The sequence below is a fragment of the Ictidomys tridecemlineatus genome, chromosome 6, assembly GCF_052094955.1.
Source record: "Ictidomys tridecemlineatus isolate mIctTri1 chromosome 6, mIctTri1.hap1, whole genome shotgun sequence".
Taxonomy (NCBI): domain Eukaryota; kingdom Metazoa; phylum Chordata; class Mammalia; order Rodentia; family Sciuridae; genus Ictidomys; species Ictidomys tridecemlineatus.
Window position 1 is genome coordinate 61,693,528 of NC_135482.1, and position 26,453 is coordinate 61,719,980.

Below are 26,453 nucleotides of genomic sequence, written 5' to 3' on the forward strand. Positions count from 1 at the left end.
TTACTAAAAACAAGAGACTTAAGTTTTCATTTAAAATATGCAAGCTTGAACAAGGACAAATATTCCCATGAAGGTGAATCCCAGATACAGGTCAACTGCTTCCATGTATATTCATGTGTGCACCATCCAACCATGGAACTGCACACCTATTCTACAGTTAGGTCCTAGCAAAGTCTGATCCTCAAACTGGGCATAAGGTTTCACAAGGGGCAACTAAATACAGGGTTGTAGGAATAAAGGATCGAGGGTGAATAAAAAACATGGGAGTGGTGAACAGGAGAAAATATCTTAATTACAATAAAGGCTTCTATTCAAAACCCAATCAGGGTCCTGTAAGGAATAAAAGGTACAAAAATAACAGGAAGACAACAGGAATAAAACCCACATGAATCACTGTGGCATCCAGTTTCTATTCACAAAGAAAAAGCTCCAGTCCATCTTTTAATTTTTTTGAAAAATTCCTGACATTACAGAACTAAACTGAAATGTATTAATAGTCCACTCTTACATTTCCATGACAAACAGAAAAATTCATGAGCCAAAAAAAACAAAAAACAAAAAAAAAGGGAGAAGCTTATAAAACTAAATATGGATCTCAGCATTAACAGCTGAACAGAGAAAGGAATTAAAACGCTTTAATTAAAAAATCACGAGTGGATGATAAAGTGTGTAGAAACTGAAAATTTACAAACTATTTAAAACCTGGAATCGCTGACTGTTCAGAAACTACACAGATGGATCATGGGTGGTGGTGAACAGCAGAAAGGGATTATGGATGAATCTGCATTGTTCTAGCTGCTCCCCATGCCACCCGTCTCCGAGGAAAGCCTGTAACATAGAAACAAAACAAGAACTCAAAGTTAGTTTTCCCAGTGCCCAGTTGCACCTCGCCTCTAGAATGTTCAGCCTGGCTGACTGAGGAGGAAGGGGAAGGTAATCACACTTCAGTTTCTTGGATTAACCAGAACCATAATACTTTTTTTTTAAGGTGGGGTGGGGATATACAGGGGCTTGAACCCAGAGGTTCTAAACACTGAGCTACATCTGAGTCCTTTTTAAATTAAGACAGCCTCAGTAAATTGCTTGGGACCCACTAAACTGCCCAGGCTGGCCTCAATCTTGTGATCTTCCTGTCTTAGCTTCCTGAGTTGGGGGATTACGGGCGTGCACCACCATGCCCAGCCCATGACCTTTTTTAATGGACTTTCAATCTAAGCTTCCTCAGGCAAACTACCTCAGAACAGAAACAATGTTGGTGTAGTTCCTCAAGCTATGCCCTCTAGAACTTCTAGATTTTCTGAAGATATGCTCCTCCACAAAGATTGTTCTTGGAGGACATGGATACACAGAAGTAATGTTTCTTTATTGCTCATATTTACCTCCTCCCAAACTGCTAAGTAAAATATAGCCATTTGGGAAACAAACATTATCTGAAAGTAGCCTCATTAGGTTATTGCTTAGACACATAGCTTACACTATGAACAGAACTAAATATGTAAGAATTAGTGATCTTAACTCTCAAAAATAATTTCATAAAAGGTTCTAAATTGACTAGCATGACCTACTGGTAGTGTCTGGTCAAGAAAGTTTGCAAACTCACATCTATAACCCTTCTACAACAAGGCATAGCCAAAAGTAGCCAGAAGGAAAAACCAAAGGTCAGGAAATTAGAGAGTCCTTCAACTACAAACTATTTTTAAAATCAGAAATTATCTCTTCACCTCATCAAGAATAATATGTAATTCTTGAAAAGATCTAGGGAAAGGTCAACAATAAGCCCTGAATAAAAGGGTTTTATGGGAACCAAAGGCCCACAGTTTAAATCTAGGACCATTTAAAAAAAAAAAAAGTTGTAGCACTCTGGCCCTACAGTGATCAAAAAGAATTGTCCAGTACTTACACCAAACCTAAGCAGGACTCTGCAGGGATGGGGATGTAGGAGACAGGGACAGGAAAAAATTGAACAGGAAATACACAGCGGGCTGGGGATGTAGCTCAGTGGTAGGGTGTTGCCTAGCATGCAGGCAGTGTGGGGCTCTGGGTTCAATCTTCAGCACTGCAAAGAATATATTAAGATCTGGAACCACATGGGGGAGCTCTAAGCTTTTAAAAAATTTAACACCCAGTATCTTTAGAGGCCCCTTAATTGAACTGGTGCTCAGAAATCTTAAGAAAATTCATTAGGTTAAATGGCCTTCCTATTTAAAACAACAAAAAAAGACCAAGCCCTCATGATATAAGTATGCTAATTCCCTAACTATAGAGGAAGGGCAACTAACACAAAAACTTCTTCCTGGACAATTAAGCACAAGTTTGTCCCTCCAAACCTTCATCATGCTGATATGGGCATATAATGCTAATTCATATTCCCAATCTGGGATAACATCAGAGGAAAATACTGGAATACTTGTGAACAGCTAGGTTTCTTGTCTCTTTTAAGCAATGTCAACCAAAGGTAATGTAGAAAATGGTTATCAAGGAGAAATCTCTCATCATCAAGTTCTTTTCTCTAATGCTCTGGGTAAGAACATTATATATTCAAAACCCTGGCAATATGTAGAACATTGGAAGCCTTCTGCCTTTACATTTAGAGTTCTGTTTTTTGTTTGTGTAGAGCTGGGAATTGAACCTAGGGCCTAGCACATGCCAAGCTAGCATTCTAACACTGAGCTACCTGCAGCCCATCATTTCAGACTTGTGTGCATCCTGGAATAAGGAAATGAAAAAGCAACTAGGAATGCAGCTCAGTGATAGAATACATCCCCTGTGTTCAAATCCAAGCTCCAAAAAACAATGAGTTAACCTCAGGGAAGTACACTGAGTAAAGGTCAGGCACAAATCTAAATGCTCAGGGACTTTCTTTTTCCCGTTATTTGAGAGTACTAATGAGTTACAAATTAGTTGATCCCCAAGGGTGCTTCAAATTTAAGCTTATAATTTCCTACTTATCATAGTGTTGGGGATAGGGAAGGGCAGGCAGAGACCAGAAGGTACAGGAACTTAGATCACTAACTGAAGTTGGTTTAGGATTAGTCAGCATCCTATTCAAGTTCTAGACAATGTCATAGATTGGTTATTCAAGATCTTTCAAATGTCACAGGAAGAAGGGTAATGCTCATTCACAGGAACTAGATAGTAGCTGCCTGCCTTTGATTTACTCCACCTTGTCCCACCATTCTGCGTGAAGAAGTTAAGTGATTTGTATATATATGCCTTGGAAGAGATCTTCACTACCTCAGACACCCTTGTTACCTGCTGTTGGCAAGGTATGGGATATGAAACTCTTCTTCACTAATGAAGATCCTTGCTAATTATGAAGAACCCTCAGCACCTAAAATGCCACAAGCCCTTTCCTCTTTGTGGCAATATTGTCAAAGATTTATATAATTAACCTGGGACACAAAAGTCCAATGCAGTTGTAGAGACTTCCTAGTGGATTAGCCACAGGTCACAAGTTCCCACCCCTTTACACGTCACAGCACACGGTGAACTAAGGTTGTTACTGTGGCAACTTTATTACAGCTAGAAACACAAATTTGGCCAAAGGCCTGCTGATAGCTTAACCATTTAATAATTAAAAAAGGGTGGGGGGGTAACGGAGAAGCCTTTATTCATTAACACAGAGCCTAACACATTATTATATTGCAAGGCAGAATAAAGCTACAAAAAAGGTAACAGAATGAGAAAGAGCAAAAACTATGGCTCTAGATAAAGAATTCAACAAGTCAGACTCTGAAACAGGCACTCAGCTGAAATGGCCTAAACCTAAACAAGAGTTATCATTGCCCCCACCCCCACCCAGATATACCCCAAAGTAGTAAAAGGAAAACGGTCACAAGCTCACAATAATTTGGTTCTCACCAGTGTTAACAAAATAAAACAAAATGAACCAATACACACTTGAGGGAGGTACCTCAAGATATGCACTCAGTAGGGGGAGAACCTCTGTTTCTCCCCTTTCAGTTTGTTAGTTACACATGGCACTGCAGAGGTGGTGGTGGTGGCAGCTGAAGCCCCGGTACCCTTAGCAGCAGACACAACATTTAGAGCCAGGAGAGGGATGGGTTTCATGCCAAGCAGACTGGAGACACAAGGGGCGGTCGGAAGAGGGTTGGGGAGGCTGGAGGGTGCGTCGGAGGTCCCCGCTGTGGCGAGCGAGGGGGTGGTGGTGGAGGAGGAAGAAGAAGAAGAAGGGGTGGAGGGTTGAGAGAGGTTGATGCTGAGGTGATCAGGGATCGTGACGGAGGCTGCCTGGGAGGAGGGTTTAGCGTTTTCTAAACTGTAACAGAGGAAAAAAGGAACAAAAAAAAAGGGTGGGTGGAAGGGAAGACCACAAAAGGGAAAAAGTACAGGACAAAAACCGCTTCAGTTATATCAGTAAGTGTCTTTGGTTGCCAATTAGGAAGATTTACATCAATTTCTGACAAACTGTATTTTAGCCTGTGTCCCACCCTCTAAATATGTACACTTTGCCATTTTCTATTCCACAATGCTATTTAAAACTGCTTTGGTGAAGAAAAAACTAACAAACTAAAAAAGGAATCATACAAGGCACATATTTCCAAATATCCTTTATCCAAATAACAGGAAAGAAATACTTTCAGGTAGAAAATGAAAAAGTATTCAACCTCCAAACAAGAAGGAATGTTTCAAATACAAATCAAATGTTAATTTCCCCTTCCAAAGGAAAATTACCCAACAATTGCTTATAAAGCTGAATGTTACACAGAATTCTCTAAATTGTATGTATGTGTAGTCTGTTTACATCTCCACAAAAAACTCGTGTTTAAGATGGAAAGGGACAAGAATCCAAAATAGGTCACTAATTTCAAACTTTAAGAAATGTAGCATTTTCAAGGAAAATGCTAAGAACTGAAGTATAGATAAGAACTGGGGAAGCTTTTCTAGTGGGAGGTGGTAGAGTATCAAAAGGCTCTTTGTTTTGACTGACCACACATCTAATGTAGACTTTACAGAAAGAAACTCACTCCCCAAACACTCAGGTTTTAAAAAAAAGCAAAAATAATGCTGTTTTTACAGCAAGTTAACAGTAAACATCTACATCTCCCAAATGCCTACATGTGTTTAAAAGCCAAAACTACAGGTTATTAGCTGAAGTTTATCCAGAAAATCTACCCTCCAAAAATAACTTGAGGAGCAGGGAGGTTCCTTTTAAAGATTCTATTTTATTTACCTTTGTTCACTGTCAGCTTCAATCCATAAAGGATGATGACAGAGTAATCAACTAACTACAGAAAGTACTGAATGTCACCATGAAAACCAAAAGAGGCAAAGCAGAAATACTCAGAATTCACTAATGAAAGTAGAAAAATTCTTCCTAAAATAAAACATTCCCAAATAATCAAACAGTTGATTTTTGCATTCAAATTGGCCAAGATGAGAAAGTGAACAGCAAGTACTGTGCATGCACAATCCTTGCTTTAGTAGTAAATGAGGCTTAATCCCAGTGGCTCAGGAGGCTAGGCAAGAGAACTTTTTTTAGTTCTAAGCCAGCCTTCAGCAACTTAGGGAAGCCCTAAATAACACTGTAAAACTCTGACTCAAAATAAAACACAAAAAGGGGTGGGGATATGGCTCAGGGGTTAAGTGCCCTGGGTTCAATCCCTGGTACCAAAAATAAAAAATAAAAAATCCATACACTGTAGCCACTGACCTACTACACTACTACAGGGGCCAAGCAAACAGGCCACATTGAAAAATAGTCATAATCGAAACTCTCTTGACAGGATAATCCTACCAAAAACCCAAGAAAAAATTTTCCAGATTCTAATAACATGATTTTTGCCACTTGAAACTCCCCTCAAATACCTACTTAGAACAAGAAAATGAATCTTTGCCAACAGTCTCAGTGTCTAGTTTTCTACCGCTTTGACTATTAAAGACTTGATGTGCTTGGCAGCTGAAGAAACAAACATCTAGATATAGGAAAGTGTTTTCTATGTAAAAATTAATAGTGCCTCAAAGAAAACTTAAGGGAAATGTCAAGACCACTACTAGGGAACTTAAGACATCTCTGATCAGGGATAGAAGACCATGGTATAAAGACTGGTCTATACAACGACAAGAATACAGACTTCGTACTTATGAAAGCCTTTCCCATGTACCACATTTAAGAACTCATAAAACTTTCATGCTACAGAGGCCAAATAGGTAGGAGATAAGTACATAATAACTGGATAACACTCCCCATAAAAAGGATCCCTAAGCCCTTGGGAAATGTACTAACACAATGGCTTTAAAATGTTTGTCTGCAAGCAATTAACAATGGGACCTTAGCACATGAGCTAAAAACTATTTCCTAAGGGAAAGTTTTTTAGACTATTAACAGCTACCCTACAACTGTATGTAGTAACATTACCTTGGTACGGGATAAGCAAAAAAAAAAAAAAAAAACAAAACAAAACCTCAGGTGGTCATTAAAGAATGAGAATGAGACAGGAAATACTCCTGGCATTTCTGCAACATTCCCAAATAATCAAACACTTATAATCTGAGAAAAAAAGGATTTTTTAAAAACAAGTGAAGGGATGGGGTAGTGGCTCAATGGTAGAACACTTGCCTAGCATGTGTGCAGCACTGGGTTCAATTCTCAGCACCATATATAAATAAAGGTTCATCCACAACTATATTTAAAAAAAAAAAAAAGAAGAAATGGGGGCTGGGGATGTGGCTCAAGCAGTAGCGCGCTCGCCTGGCATGCGTGAGGCCTGGGTTTGATCCTCAGCACCACATACAAAGATGTTGTGACCGCCAATAATTAAAAAATAAATATTAAAATTCTCTCACTCTCTCTTAAAAAAAAAAAGAAAAAATGGTAATGGCTGCCTCTAAGAGAATGCTTTGATGTGCATTTCTCCATTATTATTTAAGGGTGCTTTTTAAATTCAATTAAAGATGCTCTGGATGTCAAGAAATATTGGTCTATGTGACATGAATAAAACAAGAAACGTGGTTTTTTTGGGGGTTTTGTCAGTATGGCTGATCTTGACAGAGCACTGTCCTACTAGAAGCCATACACACTCTCTTCCAACTCCAAAGTCATCAAAAGTTAAATGCAACCAATCTATGTCACCCCATGCAAAGTTACTGGAATGATTTTTTTTAATCTAATGATGAAAGAAAGCAGGGCTATATTTTTTAAAAAATTATTTTTGCCATCTCTACCCATCCCCAAGTAGTCCTATAATAGTAAAGTATTACAATGTTCCCCAACATACCCCTACTATGTTGGAATTAAGGTAAAAGGTAGGGCAATCTTACCTGACGTTGATTAGATACTGAGCCAGGCTAATGCTGGCAGCAGATCCAGTGATGGTAACCTGCCTATCGGTAGATCCTTCCACTGGGTTCGCAATTTTGATCTGCGCCCCAGACATCTGACGGATCTCATTGATTTTGGCGCCTTGACGCCCGATTATGCAGCCAATCAACTTAAAAGAAAAAAAGACAACAAATAAAAGACTTGTATGGCCAGGTCCAAGAATTCTATACTGTCTCTTCTACAACTTGGATCTAAGAACTAAGTAATGGAAACTATTATCCACAATCTACACTCTTTCTCATATATTCTTTAAAAACAAAAAAAAAAATTATTTTTATTGATCCCATTTCAATTCCTGACCCAACTTTCGTCTTACCACTATGGGTCACAGTTATCTGCAAACAAACTGCTACTCCAAACACCAGCTCTTCATTATTCCTTTCCTCAGAGTATTAACTCCGAAGAAAAAACAGATCAGAAATAAGATGTTACTAAAACCTAGTCAGATGGCTAGGAATCAATAAAGGCATCTTCAGTTCTGGGTAGCAATGATGCTTAAAATTCATTTGCCATGAGGGGCTGGGGTTGTAGCTTGGTGGTAGAGCATTTGCCTAGCATGTGTGAGGTACTGGGTTCAACCCTCAGCACTAAATAAATAAAATAAAATAAAATTACTGTTTCCATCTACAACTAAAAATATTTCTTTTTTTTAAAAATCATCTGCCATGGATACCGTCTTACTACAATGATAAAAATTCTAGATAATTTTGAAAGCTTTTCTCTTAGGAAAAGAAAAAATAATTACCTACATTTGAACAGTCCAATACTATAAACAGTAATGAGACAATAATTTGTTCTTACTGAACATCTGAACTGTGGCTAATCAAACTGAGAAATTGAATTTAAAATATTTTATTTTTCTCAACCTAAATAGCCACAGTGTCTGTAGCTACCATGTTAGAAAGCACAGATTTAACATTCAAGATCATTTCACCCAATGCTTTAAGGATAAAAATTCTACAAGATTCTACGAGAGACAAAGGGAAATGGAATTTCTACCTGGGGGGGGGGGGAATGTTCATTCTGCCTCACAATAAGTTTTCCACGTCAATAAATTTTTTCTAGGATTGTTTGTACCCCGAATTTTCTTTAGTTTAAAAAAACTTAATTTGTGGGCTACGCATGTAGCTTAGTGGTAGAGTGCTTGCTTACAAGTATGGGCACTTATATTCTTGGAAACCAATGCCTAGTACACTTACATCGTTTGGAATGGTGAGTTCATGAGAAGTAGTCTGAGCAGATGCATCCAAACCTGCTAAAAGACAGAAGAGAGCAAGAAAGTTCAATGCACAGCATTCAAAACCACACTGAACTGCACATTAAACTAACAGAAAGAAATTAAACTGGAAACCCAGCATTGGCTGTTGGGATTCATCACTAACTTGGAAGCCTCCAAGGAGGAAAGAGGGGGAGAGGGATGTAGAAATAATGCTGGAAAGGTTCTTCTGTACACTCAGAAGAGCTGATTTCATGCCATTTCCTGCAAAGCCCCGCCTATTGGGGTAGGGGGATGGAAGCAAGGGGCAAGGGAGCATGGTATCCTCAAACAGGACAAAATCTGAACCGAAATCTAAACATCAAGTCCTTCACTTCTTCCCCTTTTCTGGTTAGAATTTCCTGCTGTTGTGTTCCAATTTTATCTCACAAAATGCTCACTAACACCAATGCCAATATCATGCCTATTATTTGGTACCATGGACTTTTGGCACACATGCAGAGTTGACTTAAATATACCCATGTCAGATTAACACCCTATGCCTTTATCCTCCTAAACTAAACTTTAAGGTCAGGTACAATGAAATGGCAGTCATGTGAGGGGTATTCATTTCTCCAGATTAATCCCTGTCTTTTGCTCAATTTGCTCTGGCTATTGTTTGGTTTTCCAATGAAAAAAGGAAAAAAACAAAAACCCATACCCATCAATAATGACACCTGGACTGGGCCAGGTCAACTGGCTAATCTTCACAATCCTAGTCTTGCTCAATTGCATTTTTAAAAGGGGGTTGGCCAGATCCATCAAGGGACCCTGAGGGGCACCAGGCCCACCCCCTTTGCTCTCTCAGCTTCCTCTCTGCCATGTGCATGTTGCTGATATGGTTCATGGGCAGTGAAACAAGACTCCCACCAGTTTATTATTAATATAACAGTAGAATACTACAGATTTTTTTTTTTAATCATTACCCCAATAGCCTTTCACCTCTGGAGAGCTGGATTCAATGCCTGTTAAGATACAAGTGAAAATGAGTTTGGTGGTCTCATCCTAACCCTATCGGACAAGTTATTCCTTATACAGAAAAAAAAAAAGCCCAAAAAACAAAATAAAAACAAAAACAGAAATTAAAAAAAAAAAAACAAAAAAAAAAACACTACACAATTTGGCACAAATGGATTGTTTCTACCCAAGTCTGAATAGCTGGTGGAGAGAAAGGGGATGCTGATCAGATCAAGGGGGCAACAGTCAGAATGGTTCTAAGAAATATCATCCTACCCTTTGCCTGACAAGCATCCCCAAACCTCACCCCCAAACCTTCTAGGACCTTTATTTTTCTTTTCAAATAACTCACCCCAAATGAAAACCAAGTTAACAAACACATTACCTCCTTGGGTTTAGCCATAGTAGGCCAAGTTTAAACCAGCAGGATGCTGGGTAATGAAGTTTTAAACAGATGTCAAGCTGAGACCTTGGGACTGGTCTCTGTCTTGCACTACACCTTACAGAAATAAATACTGAGGTTTCCATACCACTGAATCCGGTGTTGCCATGCGTCATAGGAAAATGAGACTGTTGCATTGCCAACTGGTGCAGCTTGGTCAACTGCAGGAAGCAAACAAGAGAGGCTGGCATTAGAAAAGTAACACAGTCAAGGCTCAAACACACTCACATGTTAAAATGTAGAGTTCCTGAATCCCCCAAGTTGACTCTACTACTCCAAATACAACACAGGGGAATGACTGGGCTTCTAAATACAATCCAGGGAATGGGCAGAATATGAAAGGAAAGGAAAAGAAATACAGAGGGTATCAGTATAAGAGAATGAATGCATTTTGGGTACATGAAAAGAAAAGCAACAGTTACCCGCCCAATAACCATCCCTTTGTGGGCTACTTAATGAAGGTGTTTGCAGCCATTGCAACAGTTGCCCCAGGGACAAGCACAGACAGGCTAGGTAAACAAACTGTGCAGTGGTGCTAGGGAAAACACACCATGCAGGGTTCCACCAGTACTGGGAAAAGGGAAGGAAATGATGGGGGCAGGGAGACTGCAAGGAGAGGGCTTTGAGAAGAAACCAAACTGTGTTTAATCCCCACCACCAACAACTTCTACAGCTGTTTTTGTTGTTGTTGTTTTAAAATCTCAATTAAACCACCCTAGCTCATGTAAAGTAATCCCACTTCAAGTCTAATTCCCTCTCCTAAGTCCTGCCACTAACCAAGAACCAAACTCGACTATCCAAGTCTAATGCTCAGCACCTGAAAAGGTTAGTAAGGATAAAGGAAGAGTGCAGAAGAAAACACCCTTAAACAAAGTCTAAATATTAGCACTTCAAAACAGGTTTTGTTTTTTGTTTTTTTTAGTGGCAAGGAAAGTTTTGAGTTGAATTCCCACATGTTCAGCTTCCTATCCTTCCCTGTGTTTAAGTCCTTCCACCCTCCCCCATATATGTTTTAAGTTGTCACCTCAGAAGAAGGAGTACCCAACAGCAAACCTTCCTCCCACTCCTCCCATGGAAAGGAGAATGTTATTCAAGGAAGCACAGTCCACTATCAATTTAAATAAAAATGACAGTATAGCATGGAACATTTCACTTTTAGAGTAATCTGAAACACAGGGGAAAGAAGCTAATGACCTATTGAAATATAATTTCCAGGGGTTAAATGTCAAAAGGCAAACAAGGTTCTATATGTCCTGGTTATAATTTTTTAAGAGCCAAAATGTGGTTCACTCTGTGAGGGTAACAATACTATAAATGTTTAAAAACCCAACTCACTTCGGGATACTTGGGAGGAAGGAGTCACAGACAATATTGGATGGGAGAAGGAGCTTTTCAGAAAAAGAAGTGAAAACAAAACTTACATCTGGCTGTGGAATGGCATACTGTCCTTGAATGGTATAGGCCTACAAAAGGAGGAAAACAATTCCTATTAAAAACCAATCACGGACAGCCACCCAGTTCGGGGAATGGGGCAACAGATTTCAACTAGCTGGAAGTCAGAACTGAACTAGACAAAGGGGAGGTGAGGCACCGAGGCAATAGATGGAGTCTCACAAATATAGTCAGACCTGAGCTGGCCTTCTTTGAACCCTATATATATTTCAGGGATCCTATGGAAGCAGCCAAGTTCTCTGTAATTAAGGCAAAATATACATATTTGTTTTTTAGTAACTTTGTTTATTTTTTATGTGGTGCTGAGGATTGAACCCAAGGCCTCACATGTACGAGGCAAGTGTTCTACCACTGACCCACAACCCCAGCCCGCTTATCTGCTTTAATGAAAAAGTGGAAGTGCAATTAAGCACTGCCTCGACTGACCAAGCCCCTGCTTCTTCCCTGTACACAAGACAGTCTAGAAGGAAAATGGTGTCTTCCAACCAGTACCATCCCAGTCCTCTACCAATTGTGGTGCCATGAATGATTTATACCTAAACAAAACTACATGACATGTTTTCAAACATTTCCCTAACTTGTTTTTCTCTACATCTACCTAAAAACCTTAAGCTGGGTCACTAACACTATACAGTTGAAGAGAGAACACAAAAATCGCTGTATTCTAAGTCCTACCTTTTCCCACCTCCCCTCCATAAAAGACACTTGCAGCTCCCACTACACCCTCCTCCCACCACACAATAACTTCCCAAAAGGGAGCTGGGTCTTGGGGCAAAGGGGGTAGGAGGCAAGGAGGAATAGGGAGGGAGGGAAGGAAGAAATGGCTTGTTAACAGGATGTGAAGCTTCTCACATCACTGTGGCTAGTATCCCCAAAAGTGCACCCAGGTAGGGGTGGGAGAAAGGTGAAAATGGGGCGGGAGGAATAGGAGAGGGAGAAAAGGGGTTGAACCAAAAATAAAAAAATAAAAAATAAAAAAAAAAAAAAAGAAGAGTTGGTGTTACCATCTGGTGGGCTACGCGGCCTGTGTGAAATGAGGTGGGGGGGTCAAGTCCAGGTCCCCGTGGACAGGTGGTGTCCACAGCACAAAAATCACCAGCGCCATTGGCCCCCCGTGTGTTGGCAGTCTCGGCTGAGGCGGAAGGATTGAGTGAGCCTTGGAGACTGAACATCCCCTCTCACCTCTAGAGGTGGTCCCTCCAGGTCAGGGTTGAGGCACATGGACGGGGTGGTGTGGGGAAAGCTCGCACTGTCGCTGCCTGTGCTGTACCTGTCCTGTGGATAAATAGAGGATTTCAGTCTCCAGGGCTGTCAATCCGGCACCTTGTCACCAGCATGAAATTCACACAAAAAAAAGTTGTTTATTTTTTTCATTTTTCCTTTAAAAGGGAGCTCACGGCACAAATTTGAAACGAGCTGTAATCAGTGAATTAAAAAAAATGTTACCTAGTGGCAGATTTCACAATGCACAATTGGGCTACTTTGAATAATGAAGGGGTGGGACAACAGAGCTGATAACAGCTCCTGGTCAATATGGGATTAAAATGAACCCCTACAGAGCCCACTTTGCCACAAAGGAACAAAAGACAGGTCCATCTGTGGACACTGTTATGAACTGGTCCATTTTAAAAAGGCCCATGGGAATGACCCACGAAAGGGCAACTCATTGAAAGAAGCTGCAAGCTGTTTAGAGGGTAGTCAACTGAATAAGGGGAAGGGAGGGGAAAAGGGAGGAAGGAAGAGGAGGAAAGCCAAGAGGTATGAAGGGGGTAAGAGGGACAGGAGAGAAGGGAAAAAAAGGGTAGTTTTGAGAGGATTGCTGCCACACAGCATAGGACCCCCTTATAATTCCAAATGGGAGTGGGAGAATCCAGAAGAACAGGAACCTGGAGCTCTAAGGAGAACGGAAAACCCTTAAGGCTAACCCTCCTGTCTCAATACTGACTGAGCCTGCCTTTGCTTATCCTGCCCAACAATCCAGACTAACAGCCCTTTGACTAATCCAGTTTATACAATAGCAGTGCTAAAGGTACTCAAGATTATACTGTGACATGATTAACTTCTTGTGAAAGTTCTTAGAACTATATAACAAACTGAGCCCCTGAAACTTGTTTGATTTCATGCCACTTCAGTATAGTTATCAATGTGATGAACTCCAAGCCTACACTCTCCCTTCAAATGACTTCCAAATCAAATACAGGTAAGATGCTTATTAACAGGCCAGACCCAAGTGGGGATAGGCATATTTTGCTTACACAGCTACCAAAACGAACACCACTATTTCAATCTTAATCCCAGTATTTTAAAAACTGGCCTAGCAATTTCTTAAATACTAACAAACGCATAAAACTACCATGGTGCTTTATCAATGCTCTCGTCATACACATCTAACTTTAGAATAAACCATGTGTAAAAGATGAAGAATTTAGATTGGTAAGGAAGGAGTAGAGAGAGGCCCAAAGGGTGCTTTGGTGTTCTTGCTCTAACACCAAAGGTCACAGCACCACAGCCCAACATGCTCTCCCCCTCCTATTCTTGTAGGCTGAACTCTTACCCCAGCCGATTTCAATTATGCCATGTGGTTCAAACCAGTATTTATGAGGTTAAGAGTCTGGGATATTGACAATACACTGGAGTTTGGAGGTGAAGGGGTAGGAGCAGGGGAGGTGAGGTGGAGGGAAGGGGAAGTTTGTAGGACACTCAAGTTCAGAATTCCCCAATTTTGAGACCAGCATCCAGAACTCTCCTTCAGAGGTCCGATTCTTTTCTACCTTTACTCAGACCTCTAAAGATCACCCCACACATACAAAAGCATGGATGGGGTGGGAAAGAGAGAAGTAGTGACACAGAGGCAATTTAACTCTCCTAACCCATCCCACATTAAATTACAAAATAAATTACCTCTTCCGAGTGCCTACAAAACTTCCTTTGCCTGTTAAAAATTAAATACGGGCTTGGCATTCAAGGCTTTTTCCCAGTACAAAAATAAAACTAAAAGCAAGTCAAACTATGGCCAGAGTAATCGGCAAGCATGCAGAGTGGCTTGGTGTGCTGCTGGCGTAGTTGACATTTCAAATATTATGTTAATTCTAGCCAATCAATAACAACTGTCTTACCTGACCACCTGCAAAGATGACTGGAGAACTTGACGGCTTGGGCCGGTACGGGATGGTCACGCCCTTCGGGGGGGACTGGGAGAGAGTCAGAGGGGAAAAAAACAAAAAGAGATAAGGTTTCAAAGCTGCTTCAGCTGTGTGGCTTTAGCACACACAGTTCAGTTAAAAACTATTATTTCCATCCCCTTACCTACAGCAAGTTATCATTAGGTAGATCTAATCTCAAATCTGCAATTATTTGTCTTAAAGCAGTAAGATAGTCATGGACTACTCCCAGCTCACATTAATCATTAAAGAAGATATCCCTAAAAATAATTTTATGCACTATTTCCATGTATTTAATGACACACACAAAAAAACTCTGCATACATTTTAGCTATTAATTTTTAGGATTTCATATTTTAATCTGAAGAGAAAATAAAGCCAAGTTTGAAATAAAGTACCCAAAAGATGAGATTAGGATAATATAGAAGTATCTGCACTGCACACTATTCAGAATTCCAATTAAAATTTTAACTCCACTTGGAAATCACACTTTCTGATAAAGTATGGGACAAATTACATATAACTTAAAAAAAGGTTTAATTACCCCATAATTTTCCTCTTTAATAGAATACTAGTGTATTAGCCAGACATATAAGTCATTCAAATACTACCACAAATTCACCATTCTGTTCTATATTCACTATCCTTTAGAATATATCCTGCTTGAAAGCCAGAAATTAAAGAATGTGCTCAAGTTCCATGTTAACAAAGTATAGCATTCCAAAAGGTAATTTAGCTTCTCAGGAACTCAAATGAATATTTGGTCCACTCAGTTCACATAGTGAATCTTCCCATCTACCCTTGTAAACTGTGCTAAAACTGTCCTAAACCAAAAGATCACTGCCAGTTAGCAGGTTCTATTTTTGTTCACAGACCATAGGAAAAGTCAAAAGCTGGGGGAAGGAAAATATGAACTCAGGGAACCTTTGTACCCACCCCCATTGAAGGCTACTAACAGCTTCACCTAATTCCAGTGTTACTAAATATAGATCAGTTCCTGTCCCCAGAATTGCCCTTCCCCCACTCTCAGCATGAGCCTGAGGGCTTACCTCCAACATGACCACGCAGATCTGTTTGACACACTCAATGATGGATTGCGGAATGCCAGCAATAGTGATGGCCCGCTCAGTTGAATTGGGGAGCATATCCCCTGCCACCTGGACTTGAGCCCCTGTACTCTTTTGGGGTAAAAAGAAATTTAAAAATCAGAAAAAAAATTTTTTTTCTTTCAAATACAGTATTTATTTTAGATTTTATAGCTCAGTGGATACTTATCCTGTCCATCTTCCCCTTTCTTTGTCCCTTCCCATTCCTCCCTTTTCATAGATAGTACTGTTTAAAGGGAGTTAAAAATAAAATATCCTTTAAGATAAGAATAAGCCTGAGGGCTGGGGATGTGGCTCAAGCGGTATCGCGCTTGGCTGGCATGCGTGTGGCTCGGGTTCAATCCTCAGCACCACAAACAAAGATGTTGTGTCCGCCAAAAAACTAAATATTAAAAAAAAATTCTCCCCCCCTTAAAAAAAAAAAAAAAAAAAAAGAAAGAAAGAATAAGCCTGAACAACAGCCTAAATTTAACCTGCTCAAAAAAGATCCTCTAAAGTTTCCTCTCAGCTTTTGTGAGCCCCAAAAAAACCAATTATCACCCACCCACCTTTCATTCTATGGACCAGTTACCATTTCTAGGGCTTACCATACATTAACACATTAACACACACGGCCCAGTATCTTTGTTCTGGTAGCATTTACAAAAGGCTCTCCAACTCAATTCTTTCTTTAGGAACCATTTCAAGTTTCATTCCAACACCAAATTCAGTAATCCCTAGATACAACTAAAAGCTTCCATAACCTAATTTAACTTCATTATTAAACAGTGATCCAGATTACAACTGTATCTGAACATACATTCCCCGTTTTCCCTTGCTACATGGAAATCTGGCCAAGAAAAACATTGCTACTCTAACATATCAAAACTGGGGATGTCAAGTGGCCCTGGGTTCAATTCCAGGTATCAATAAAACAAAACAAAACAAAACCACTAATCCCAGGGGCATGGTGACACATGCCTCTAATCCTAGCTATTTAGGAGGCTAAAGCAAGAGGACTGCAACTTCAAGGCCAGACTCAGCAATTTAGTAAAGAGGTCTTTAAAATAAAATAAAGTTCCTGGGTACGGTGATGTGGGAGGCTGAGGCAAAAGAATTTTGAGTTCAAAGCCAGCCCAAGGGGCTGGGGATGTGGCTCAAGTGGTAGCACGCTCACCTAGCATGCATGAGGCACTGGGTTAGATTCTCAGCACCACATAAAAACAAAATAAAGATACTGTGTCCACCTGAAACTAAAAAATAAATATTTAAAAAAAAAAAAAAAGCCAGACTAAGCAACTTAAAGAAACCCTATCTCCAAATAAAATATAAAAAGAGTTGGAGAATGTGGCTGGGTAGTTAAGTGTACCTAGGTTCAATCCCAGGTACCAAACAAAAAGTTACTGGAAATGTAGCTCAGTGGAAGAGTGTCCCTGGGCTTAATCCCCAGTACTAAAAAAATAAAATTAAATTAAATTAAAATTAAAATTAAAAGCTAGCCAGGAAAACTCGACAGGAACCCATCTTAAAATAAAAACAAGCCAGGCATGATGGTGCACACTTGTAATGCCAATATCTCAGGAGGATAAGAAGATTCCAAGTGGGAAGCCAGTCTCAGGAATTCAACAAGCCCTAAGCAACATAGCAAGACCTGTCTTAAAATAAAAAATCAAATAAATTCGGGCTGGGGATATAACTGTGTTAAGCACCCCACTTCCAGAAGCAAAAACGTAAATAGGGCTGGGGTTGTGGCTCAGGGTAGAGTGCGTGCCTAGCACATGCAGGGCCCTGGATTTGATCCTCAGCACCACATACAATAAATAAAAGTATTATGTCCAACTATAACTAAAAAATATATATATATTAAAAAAAAAACAGAAATAAAGAGCTGGGGTTTTGGCTCAGTGGCAAAGCACTTGCCAAGCATGTGTGAGGCTTCAGGTTCAATCCTCAGCACCACATATAAATAAATAAAAAAATAAAGGTATACCAATGACTAAAAAATTTATTTTAAAAAAGATATATATATATAAATGAAATAAAAACAATATACGGGGGCTTGGGTTGTGGCTCAGAGGTAGAGCATTTGCCTAGCCATGTGTGAGGCACTGGGTTCCATCCTTGGGACCACATAAAAATAAAGGTATTGTGTCCACCTACACCTAAAAAATAAATGCTTAAAAAATTAATTATACCCACACACACACACAGCCTAGGATAAGAGTATCACAGTCCTAATGGGAAAAACAGAAACAAAAAGGGACAGGGATACAACTCAATGAGAAAGCAAGCACTTGTGTAGTATAAATAAAACCCTGGATTCAATTCCTAGAACCACTAAATAATGATATAAAATCTGAGTTTTGTAAAAAAGGAAAAAAAAATTACATAGTACTTTTACTCTCAGTTTAATCATTGTAGTCCTTTAATACCATTATTTTAGTCAGTCTTCATTAAGTGCTAACATTTCCTAATTATACCACGAGCTAACAGAACCACATTTAGAATAGTTAACATTAAGTATAGTATAACCAACCTCTCGTATTTCCTTAATCTTGCAACCACCTTTTCCAATGAGAGAGCCACACTGACTAGCAGGGACCACCAGCCTCAGAGTGACCGGGGGTCTACTGGCAGCTGTGCTATTGGTCATAGAGCTGCTGATGTCCTACAAAAAGAAAAAAGCTGGTCAGAATATTAAAAAGATACACATTTAAGAAGATCCTTAGGAACCTGTAACTTCCATAAAAGAACCATTTACTCTTGTGTGTATGTGGGGGTAGGGATGTGTGAGACCTATGGGCATGTGTCTTTTGTTGTTCTTGTTGTTGGGGGTGTACTAGGGAGTGAACTCAGGAGCACTTGACCACTGAGCCACATCCCCAGCTCTATTTTTGTATTTTATTTAGAGACTGGGTCTCACTGAAAAACATCCCCAGTCCTATTTTTTTCATTTTGAGAAAGTTGACCAGGCTAGCCTCAAACTTGCAATCCACCTGCCTCAACCTCCTGAATCCTTAAGGATTACAACCATTTGGCACCACACCTAGCAAAAACCATTTATTCTTATAACATGTCATGCCATAACCATCCCAAAAAAGGTTCAAATTCCATGCCTTGCACCAAAGTAAATGAAGATTACAACTTCTACAAACTTGCTCAGAAGTAGCCATAATTCTTTCACCCTCAGAGAAAGTATTCTATAAGTAGGAAGAAAAGCAATTGTTTTATAAATTGGAGTTAACAAGCAACAGGAAAAGAATCTTGAGGTTAAAATTAAATAATAAAGAGATGAGCCAGGTGCAGTGGTGAATGCCTGTAACCCCAGGAGTTCTGGAGGCTGAGATAGGAGGATTGTGAGTTCTACGTCAGCCTCAGTCAGCCTTAGCAAAAGCGAGGTGCGAAGCAACCAGTGAGACCCTGTCTCCAAATAAAATACCAAGTAGGGCTGGAGAACTAGCTCAGTGGTTGAGTGCCCCTAAGTTCAATCCCCAGCATACCCCCCTCCCCCAAAAAAGTACCATTACATAGATGATGAAACAGAGGCTCAAGAGTATTTTCTCTGATCACATCTAAAAAGCTCTGTAGGGCTGGGGTTGTGGCTCAATGAAAGAGTGCTTGCCTCGCACATATGAGGCACTGGGTTCAATCCTCAGCACCACATAAAAATAAATAAAGACGTTCTGTCAATCTACAACTAAAAAAAATGATATTTAAAAAATAAATAAATAAAAAATAAAAAGCTCTGAAATATAAAGGATACTACCGGAGCTTCAGAGTACAGGTCAGTGAGACAACATAGGTTTAGAATGCATAAGACCCTCAGTTCAATCCCTTAGAACCAAAAACAAAACCTGTACTGGCTCAAAGCCTACAATCTTTCCTATAACATCCCACATCCAAAAGTCATGGTTTTAACCTAGTTAAGTTTAGCCTTTGAAGATTAAGTGGTTTAAATGTCATTTCTCAGACCACCTCTATTAGTACTGAGACCTTGGAAATGCTTAAGCTTAAACCCCTGAAATCAAGGACGTTTCTTATGTGGTTAAAGAATGGACAGTATGCCAAGCATTGTGGCACATGCCTATACTCCCAGAGACTCTGAAGACAGAGGCAGGGGAATCCTAAATTTGAGGCCAGCCTTGGCAACTTAGTGAGGCCCTAAGAAACTCTGCAACACTGCCTCAAAATAACAAGGGATGGGGATGTGACTCAGTGGTTAAGCACCCTGGTTTCAAACCCCCTACCCCCCAAAAAATAGATGTTTCCTGATTTTTTTTTAAATACAAGTAACCCCAGAAGAATTAACAGGGCCATGATACTCAAAAAAAAAAAAAATGTTTTGGTGGGGTGGGGCACCAGGGATTAAACTCAGGAGCACTTGACTACTGAGCCACATCCCAACCCTATTTTGAACTTTCAATCCTCCAGTCTCAGCCTCCTAAACTGCTGGGATGACAGGCATGTGTCACCATGCACCAACATTTTTTTTTTTTTTTGAGAGAGAATTTTTAATACTTATTTTTTAGTTTTCGGCGGACACAACATCTTTGCTTGTATGTGGTGCTGAGGATCCAACCCGGGACGCACGCATGCCAGGCGAGCGTGGTATCACTTAAGCCACATCCCCAGCCCCTGCACCAACATTTTTAATGCTGAGGATATAACTCAGTGGTACAGCAATTGTCTAGCATGCAAAAGACTCTGGGTTTGATCCCTAGCACACACACACACATACACACACACACAAAAGATAACATTTCTAATGTGGGCAAGGATAGGTTTTCAGGCACCATTAAGTACCAACCACCAACCAAGCAGCACTTTTCTGTGGTATCAATTGCACAATTAGCAGCATTACTGCAGCAGGCAGAGGGAGGGCAAGCGGGGAGCTGAACACATGACCTAGGACAATGGTTGCTTGGCCTCTGAAGATTGAGAGTTAAAACAACAACTCCCTTATAACAAAACCTCCGATATGGTTATTTTGCTTCTGATTACCTAGGGCTCGCCCTCCAAGTACAACTTTAACATTTTTACCAGTATCTGTATACTTTTTAAATCTAAACAACACGCAGACTGGAAAACATCTGTAATCAATGAAATATATTAGTTTCAATAGAGCTCCTAACAAAAAGTACATTAATTTAGTTCAATCAACTGGAAGAGGACAACAATATATTCTTAAGGCTTAGCAATAAATGTAAAACAGAGCTGGGGATATAGTTCAGTGGTACAGTACTTAATTAGCATACTTGAGGCTCTGGGTTTGGGCCCCAACACTTTTTTTTTTTTTGCTGGGTATAGTGATACAAACATGCAGTCCCATCTATTAGACAATCTGACAGGTAGACAACTTCAACCCAGAATTTCAAAAGCAGCCTGGGCAACATAGCAAGATCTTGTCTCGAACAAACAAAAAAACCAGGAGGTGGGGGAGAAAAAACAACGAACCTCTTCCAGTTTGTCAATGATCATAGCAAAGGCTTTGAAGATGGCATTAGTGGGTCCAGCCAAAGTGATAATTCTCTCAGGACAATTCCCTTCTGAGATATTGATACGTGCACCACTCTGAAAAAGGAGGAGAAACAAAAGTAGTTAAGAGACAAAAAAGATCAGAACATATATAGGATGTGTATAGCCTCTCTTTAACATAGGCAAGAAGCTACCTACCTACACTGGGGGGTGGGGGAGAAATCAAACACTGACCCATGTTTGTCAAACAAAGCTTATACCAGCTGTCCTGAATAAACTCCAAGATCTCTCTGAAAAGCATACACTCCTGCATATATCTGTCATTACAAATAACTGAAACAGAACTGGGGATGAAGCTTAGTGATACAGAACTTGTCTTAAGAATGGTGAGGCCCTGAGTTCAAGTCTCACACCAATAAAATAATCAAGCTAAAAAAAATAGAGACTTTCCCTATAGAGCTCTCCCCCATCTAATCTCTCAAACAGAACTTTCAGATGTTTTAAGATTTTCACTTTCCAAAGCTAACAAAACTCAAAAGCCCCTAACTTACCTCCTCGCGCATCTTCTTAACCGATTCTCCTTTCTGTAAGAGGAAAAGTCAATGATGAGCTCCAACTGCTTTTTCAACTCAGACTGACTAAATAGTAATTAGCGTTGAAGTGAAATTGTCTTCTTACCTTTCCGATGATACTGCCAACTTCCTGCAATGGAAGAAACTAGTGTAAATAAGAGGAAATTCAGAAGTGTTCATCATTATGAAAAATAAACTCTAACTATCCAGCTGTCCAACTGCTATTATGATAAGTACTACTCCAAAGAAATGGAGAGCTGGGTATGATGGTACATGCATATAATATTATCTACTCAGGGGGCTGAGACAGGAGGATCATAAGTTTGATGCCAGCCTCAGCAACTTATGGAGAATTTGTCAAAAATAAAAAGGGCTAGGGGGTGGGGGCTGGGTTTGTGGCTCAGCAATAGAGTGCACACCTTGCACATGTGATACCCTGGTTTTGATCCTCAACACCACATAAAAAATAAAAAAGATATTGTGTCCCTGTATAACTAAAAAAAATTTTAAAAAAAAAAAGGGCTTTTTTGAGGAGGGGGCTCAGGTTGTGGCTCAACGGTAGAGTGCTCACCTAGCATGTGCAAGGCCCTGGGTTCGATCCTCAGCACCACATAAAAGTAAATACAATAAAGGTACTGTGTCCAACTATAACTAAAAATAGAAAAAAGGGCTGGGAATATAGCTGAGTGGCAAAGTTCCCCTGGATTCAATCCCCAAAAACCCCAACCCCCACCAAAAAAGGAGAGATTTAAAGATTTACTGAGGGTTGAGGAGATAAAGGTTTATTCTTTAATCAGAATTTAAGAGTAAAGCTATCAATGAATTTCAAATGAATAACCACATAGTGGTGGCTAAATAATACATTTGTATTTATATAAATTATCTTTTATAAAACTAAATGTTTACCACCCACTTAAATTTCCCTAAAATTATTTGTGAAATCTACCTATTACAACCTATAGCAACATCCATTAGAAAAATCTTACTCTCCAGGTATGAGACAGTCTTTGGCTCTAACCTCTAGTTAAGCATTTCCTGCTCAGTGGAGCTTCCTAGTCAAATCTGTCCACTTTCCCACTATATTCACATCTATTCCATTAGAGAAGAGTACTAAAGCCAGACGCCCCACAGTGTTAATCTGATGAGCTCCAAGATGCATGTCTGCTCTTCCTGGCCCCTCCCCTAGCAGTTACTATGACCCAATTTCCCAAGCTGGTGCATACCTTTCCATGCATAAGTAGCCGAATGGTGAGAGTGACATTTAATCCACCTTCAATCACACCGGTGTCCATGTCGAGCAGTGTTATGGGGAGCTGGACTTTGAGTGGTCAAGTCTTTGGTCACTGGTGGGGGTGAAAGCCAAAAACTGAAATGCAAACATGATTAAAATCAGAGGAAGAAAACAATAGAATATTTCCCAAAGTTATTTCTGCCGTTATCAATGTTTTCTAAATGATTCTTTTCCTATCCAATTTGTACACACACCCAGCACAACTGCTTAACATTTAAAACTCTGGTTGTTACAGAGTATAGAAGGCAACTTTCCAATTTGCTCTCATAAATGATAGGTTTTCCGCTGACTCTCAGGATGAGGAAGATTCCTTCTACTGGCAGTGGTTCTAAAGGAATTGCTGAACTTGCACCAAATTGTCCTTCAACAAAGTAAGCTTCAAAAAGGTTCAAACACCTGAGCAAACCCCATACTAACCAACTTACATTAAGGGCAAATGACCTTTTGATTCCCTGTGGAGTAACAATTGGAACTACAAGCTAGAGAACACAAGTAAATTTTCTTCATAGTAGCAATTTCTAGATAAAGAAATTGAGAATATCCCTCATTAAAAATTTCAAATGTTGATAGATGACATCAAATGATTTTTAAATTATGTCAACAACCTAAATGAAAGAGGCATCTATCCCAGATGCCGCCATGCAACATGCAAACAGGAGTTCCACATTCCCCTTTGGAATGACTCCATACATTTAGTCCAATCAAGTCCTTTTCTCTTCCCCCTAACCTGTTTTGTTTGCACAAAACTTTTATTGCCACTCAGTTTTTATTCACACCTATTAAATCTTAGATTTCTTCCCAAAAAAGACAATATAAAACTAATACACCTAAAAACTTATTCTGTAATTGTTTTCAAGACGTCCCCTTCTTCACTCATCCCCTCAAACAATGTGCTTAGTGATATGTAGAAAAAAATTTGCTTGTGGATATGTGTTTGCCTTCAATACTTCCTTAGGACCAATTTTAAAAGTGCCTCTCACAAGTTCTGTTAAATTTCTTTAATGACATAATTCAGTATCCATCCCTTCAAAACTCCTCCTATAGCTAGTTTTCTCCCTTCACTAAACCAGACACCCTTTTAATTTTGTTGTTAACAAAGGTCAGACTCTAAATACTTTCAGAAGTGTTTTAGTGATTGCCACACCATTCTGTACATGGCAAATTTGTCTCCTGTCTACTTCAGAATGTAAGTGATTATATAAGTGCGTTCCCAATGTACATTATTTTCCTATTTTCAGAATATAGCCAATTGCTGCCCAAATCCCACAAGTCAACACTTTTCACTCATGGGGAAAAATGGCTTGGTAGAAATAGTTGAGTCTATCAGAATGATTTCCTTTTTTAAATTAATTATGGTAAAAAATCTTAATTTCCTAGCTAAGATGTAATAGGAAGTACTTTACAAATACCACAATAATCACAAGGGCACGAAATGAAACATTTGAAGTTATTCCTTCAGGTGAGGCACAAATATGCATTTTTTAACTCCAAACCATCAAAGCAATCCAAGAAATCTGTCATACTTCTCTCATGTCAGTATAAGTGTACCCCATCCCAGGAATCCAGCTGTTAATCGTGCAGTCAATTACCCCTCTATAAATAGCTCGGTCTGGGTTTATATCGGCAGGCATTTTGTAATTTTAAAATTCGTTACCCTGAGAGAACGTCCTGAATAACTCGGTAACTGGGAGCCCGCCTACCCTTTCTTTAACTCCGCAGCCCCCCTCCCCTCGGTCATCCAAGCATTTTTCCACTTAGCCCCCCCTTCCCTCAATTAGAAAAGAGAGGAAAAATAAACGGTTCGGTCGGGGGGGGGCGCTGCGATCCAGGGGGAGGGGCCGGACTAGTAGCGCCTCCTCGTGTGGCTGCGCCAGCGCCTGACCCCCGCGGGGAGCCGCGCTCACCCGCACGGCCAGCAAGCCGGCCATCGCCTCCCCCACCCCCCTCAACCAACAAATCCACCGCCGCCCCCCCTACCGCGCGCGCGCCCTCCTTGACTCCTGCGCAGCCGCCACCGGGAAAAGGCGGGGGGAGGGGGTAGGCCTTGCGCGAGGCCTACTAGGCCGCGCCAGAGCCAGGTCCTCGCGTGAGTGGCCGGCCGGAGAGACTGAGGTGGTAGGCGCTCACGCGGGACTACGAGAGACCGGGGCTCGTGACTAGGACCGGAGACCTCTAAGAAAGATGGCATGAGTGGAAACAGAAGCTACAGTCGGGGGAGGAGGGGAAATTTTTAAGCTTACCTGCAGGCGCGAGACGACTGAGGGGAAAAGGGGAGCGGGCGGGAAGGGGAAGGGCGGGAGGCCGGGGGCGGAACAATAGGGGCGGGCGGGAAGGCAAGGGGGGCCCCGCGGGCGGGCGGAGGAGGAAGGGGGGGGTGGAGGAGGAGGAGGAGGAAGGGGGAAAGAGACCCCGGGGCGGGTGGAGGGCGGCGGAGGGCGGGCGGGCGGGCGGAGGGCGGGCGGGCGGGAGAGGGCGCAGGCTGCGGCTGCTCCGGCTGCTGCCTCTGCTGGTCTGGGAGGGGGACGGGGCGGAGCGGCCCGCTTTCAACCCCGCGCACCCTTCGACCCCGGAAGCGCTAACCGCCCCAGGGCCGGCGAGGCGACGCGTAGTCCAGACTTTCTCCACACAATGCTAACGGCCTCCCGAGAGCCTAGAGCGGCTCCTTGAATCGAGTCAACACCAGCGAGATGGTCAGTTGCGAAAAGCGAGATGTGCGATAGAGCGGCAGTGTAAGGACGCAAGAGAAACCAGTGACACCTAGAGGACTAACTGGAAAGTTCAGGTGTAGTGCCGAAAAAGGTGGCAATCGCCATGGATCAAAAAGTGGAGTGGATGAAGGAATAGGTGGAGAGAATATGAGAAGAGACAAGGAAAACCCAATAGTCTATACTGACACTAAAAAAAATAAAAGTAAAAAATGTAATTCGCCACACTGAAAGCGATTATTACACGAACTCCTTATTCTGAAATTGTTAACTAAAAGAAGCATTTACCGTCCGTTTTCATCAGTAATTTATATGGGAAAGCCCGATTTTATAAAGAATCCCATCCAATAAATGTAGAAGAAATGGAAGAATTAGGAAATCACTATTTTGCAACCCAGAATGATCCTGTCAAACTTTTAAGAGAAACGTTGTTAAAGAACATGTCAAATGTCACCACACAGATAATTTGCAAATTGCACAAAACTAAAAGTAATTTCAATGGAAAGGTCTGGCAGTCAAACCTTACTCAAGTAAATGATCACACTTTACATCACTAGTAATAGGACAACTTTGATGTTGTGTGGTCCTCAATGAGATGCAATAAGTACACAACATCATCTATTAAGTATTCCTGTCAAAAGTGTTTAGTATTAATCTTATCAAGCCATTATACCTAATTTGCAGTTTACAGAAAATTTACAGGGGAAAAGGAACAA

At 40.7% G+C, this 26,453-nt stretch overlaps 1 protein-coding gene across 34 annotated transcripts; it reads right to left on the reverse strand.

Moving 5' to 3' along the window:
• Window positions 1-4: 4 nt before the first annotated feature.
• Window positions 5-25,469, reverse strand: Pcbp2 (poly(rC) binding protein 2). Of its 34 annotated transcripts, none has more exons than XM_078014570.1 (15): window positions 25,273-25,457; window positions 22,965-23,107; window positions 21,848-21,871; window positions 21,721-21,753; window positions 21,149-21,265; window positions 18,231-18,362; window positions 15,659-15,787; window positions 14,565-14,639; window positions 12,631-12,723; window positions 11,418-11,459; window positions 10,085-10,157; window positions 9,524-9,562; window positions 8,542-8,594; window positions 7,282-7,451; window positions 5-828 (listed from the first exon to the last, which is right to left on the reverse strand). In XM_078014570.1, exons 2-15 carry the CDS (start codon window positions 23,031-23,033, stop codon window positions 792-794), a joined length of 1,086 nt encoding a protein of 361 aa, XP_077870696.1. In that variant the 5' UTR covers window positions 23,034-23,107; window positions 25,273-25,457; the 3' UTR covers window positions 5-791. The 34 variants fall into 34 exon arrangements, with proteins under 34 accessions (XP_077870696.1, XP_077870694.1, XP_077870695.1 ...); XM_078014568.1 differs by having other exon boundaries at window positions 14,565-14,651; XM_078014569.1 differs by having other exon boundaries at window positions 8,542-8,597; window positions 25,273-25,456.
• Between the last annotated feature and the right edge of the window lie 984 nt (window positions 25,470-26,453).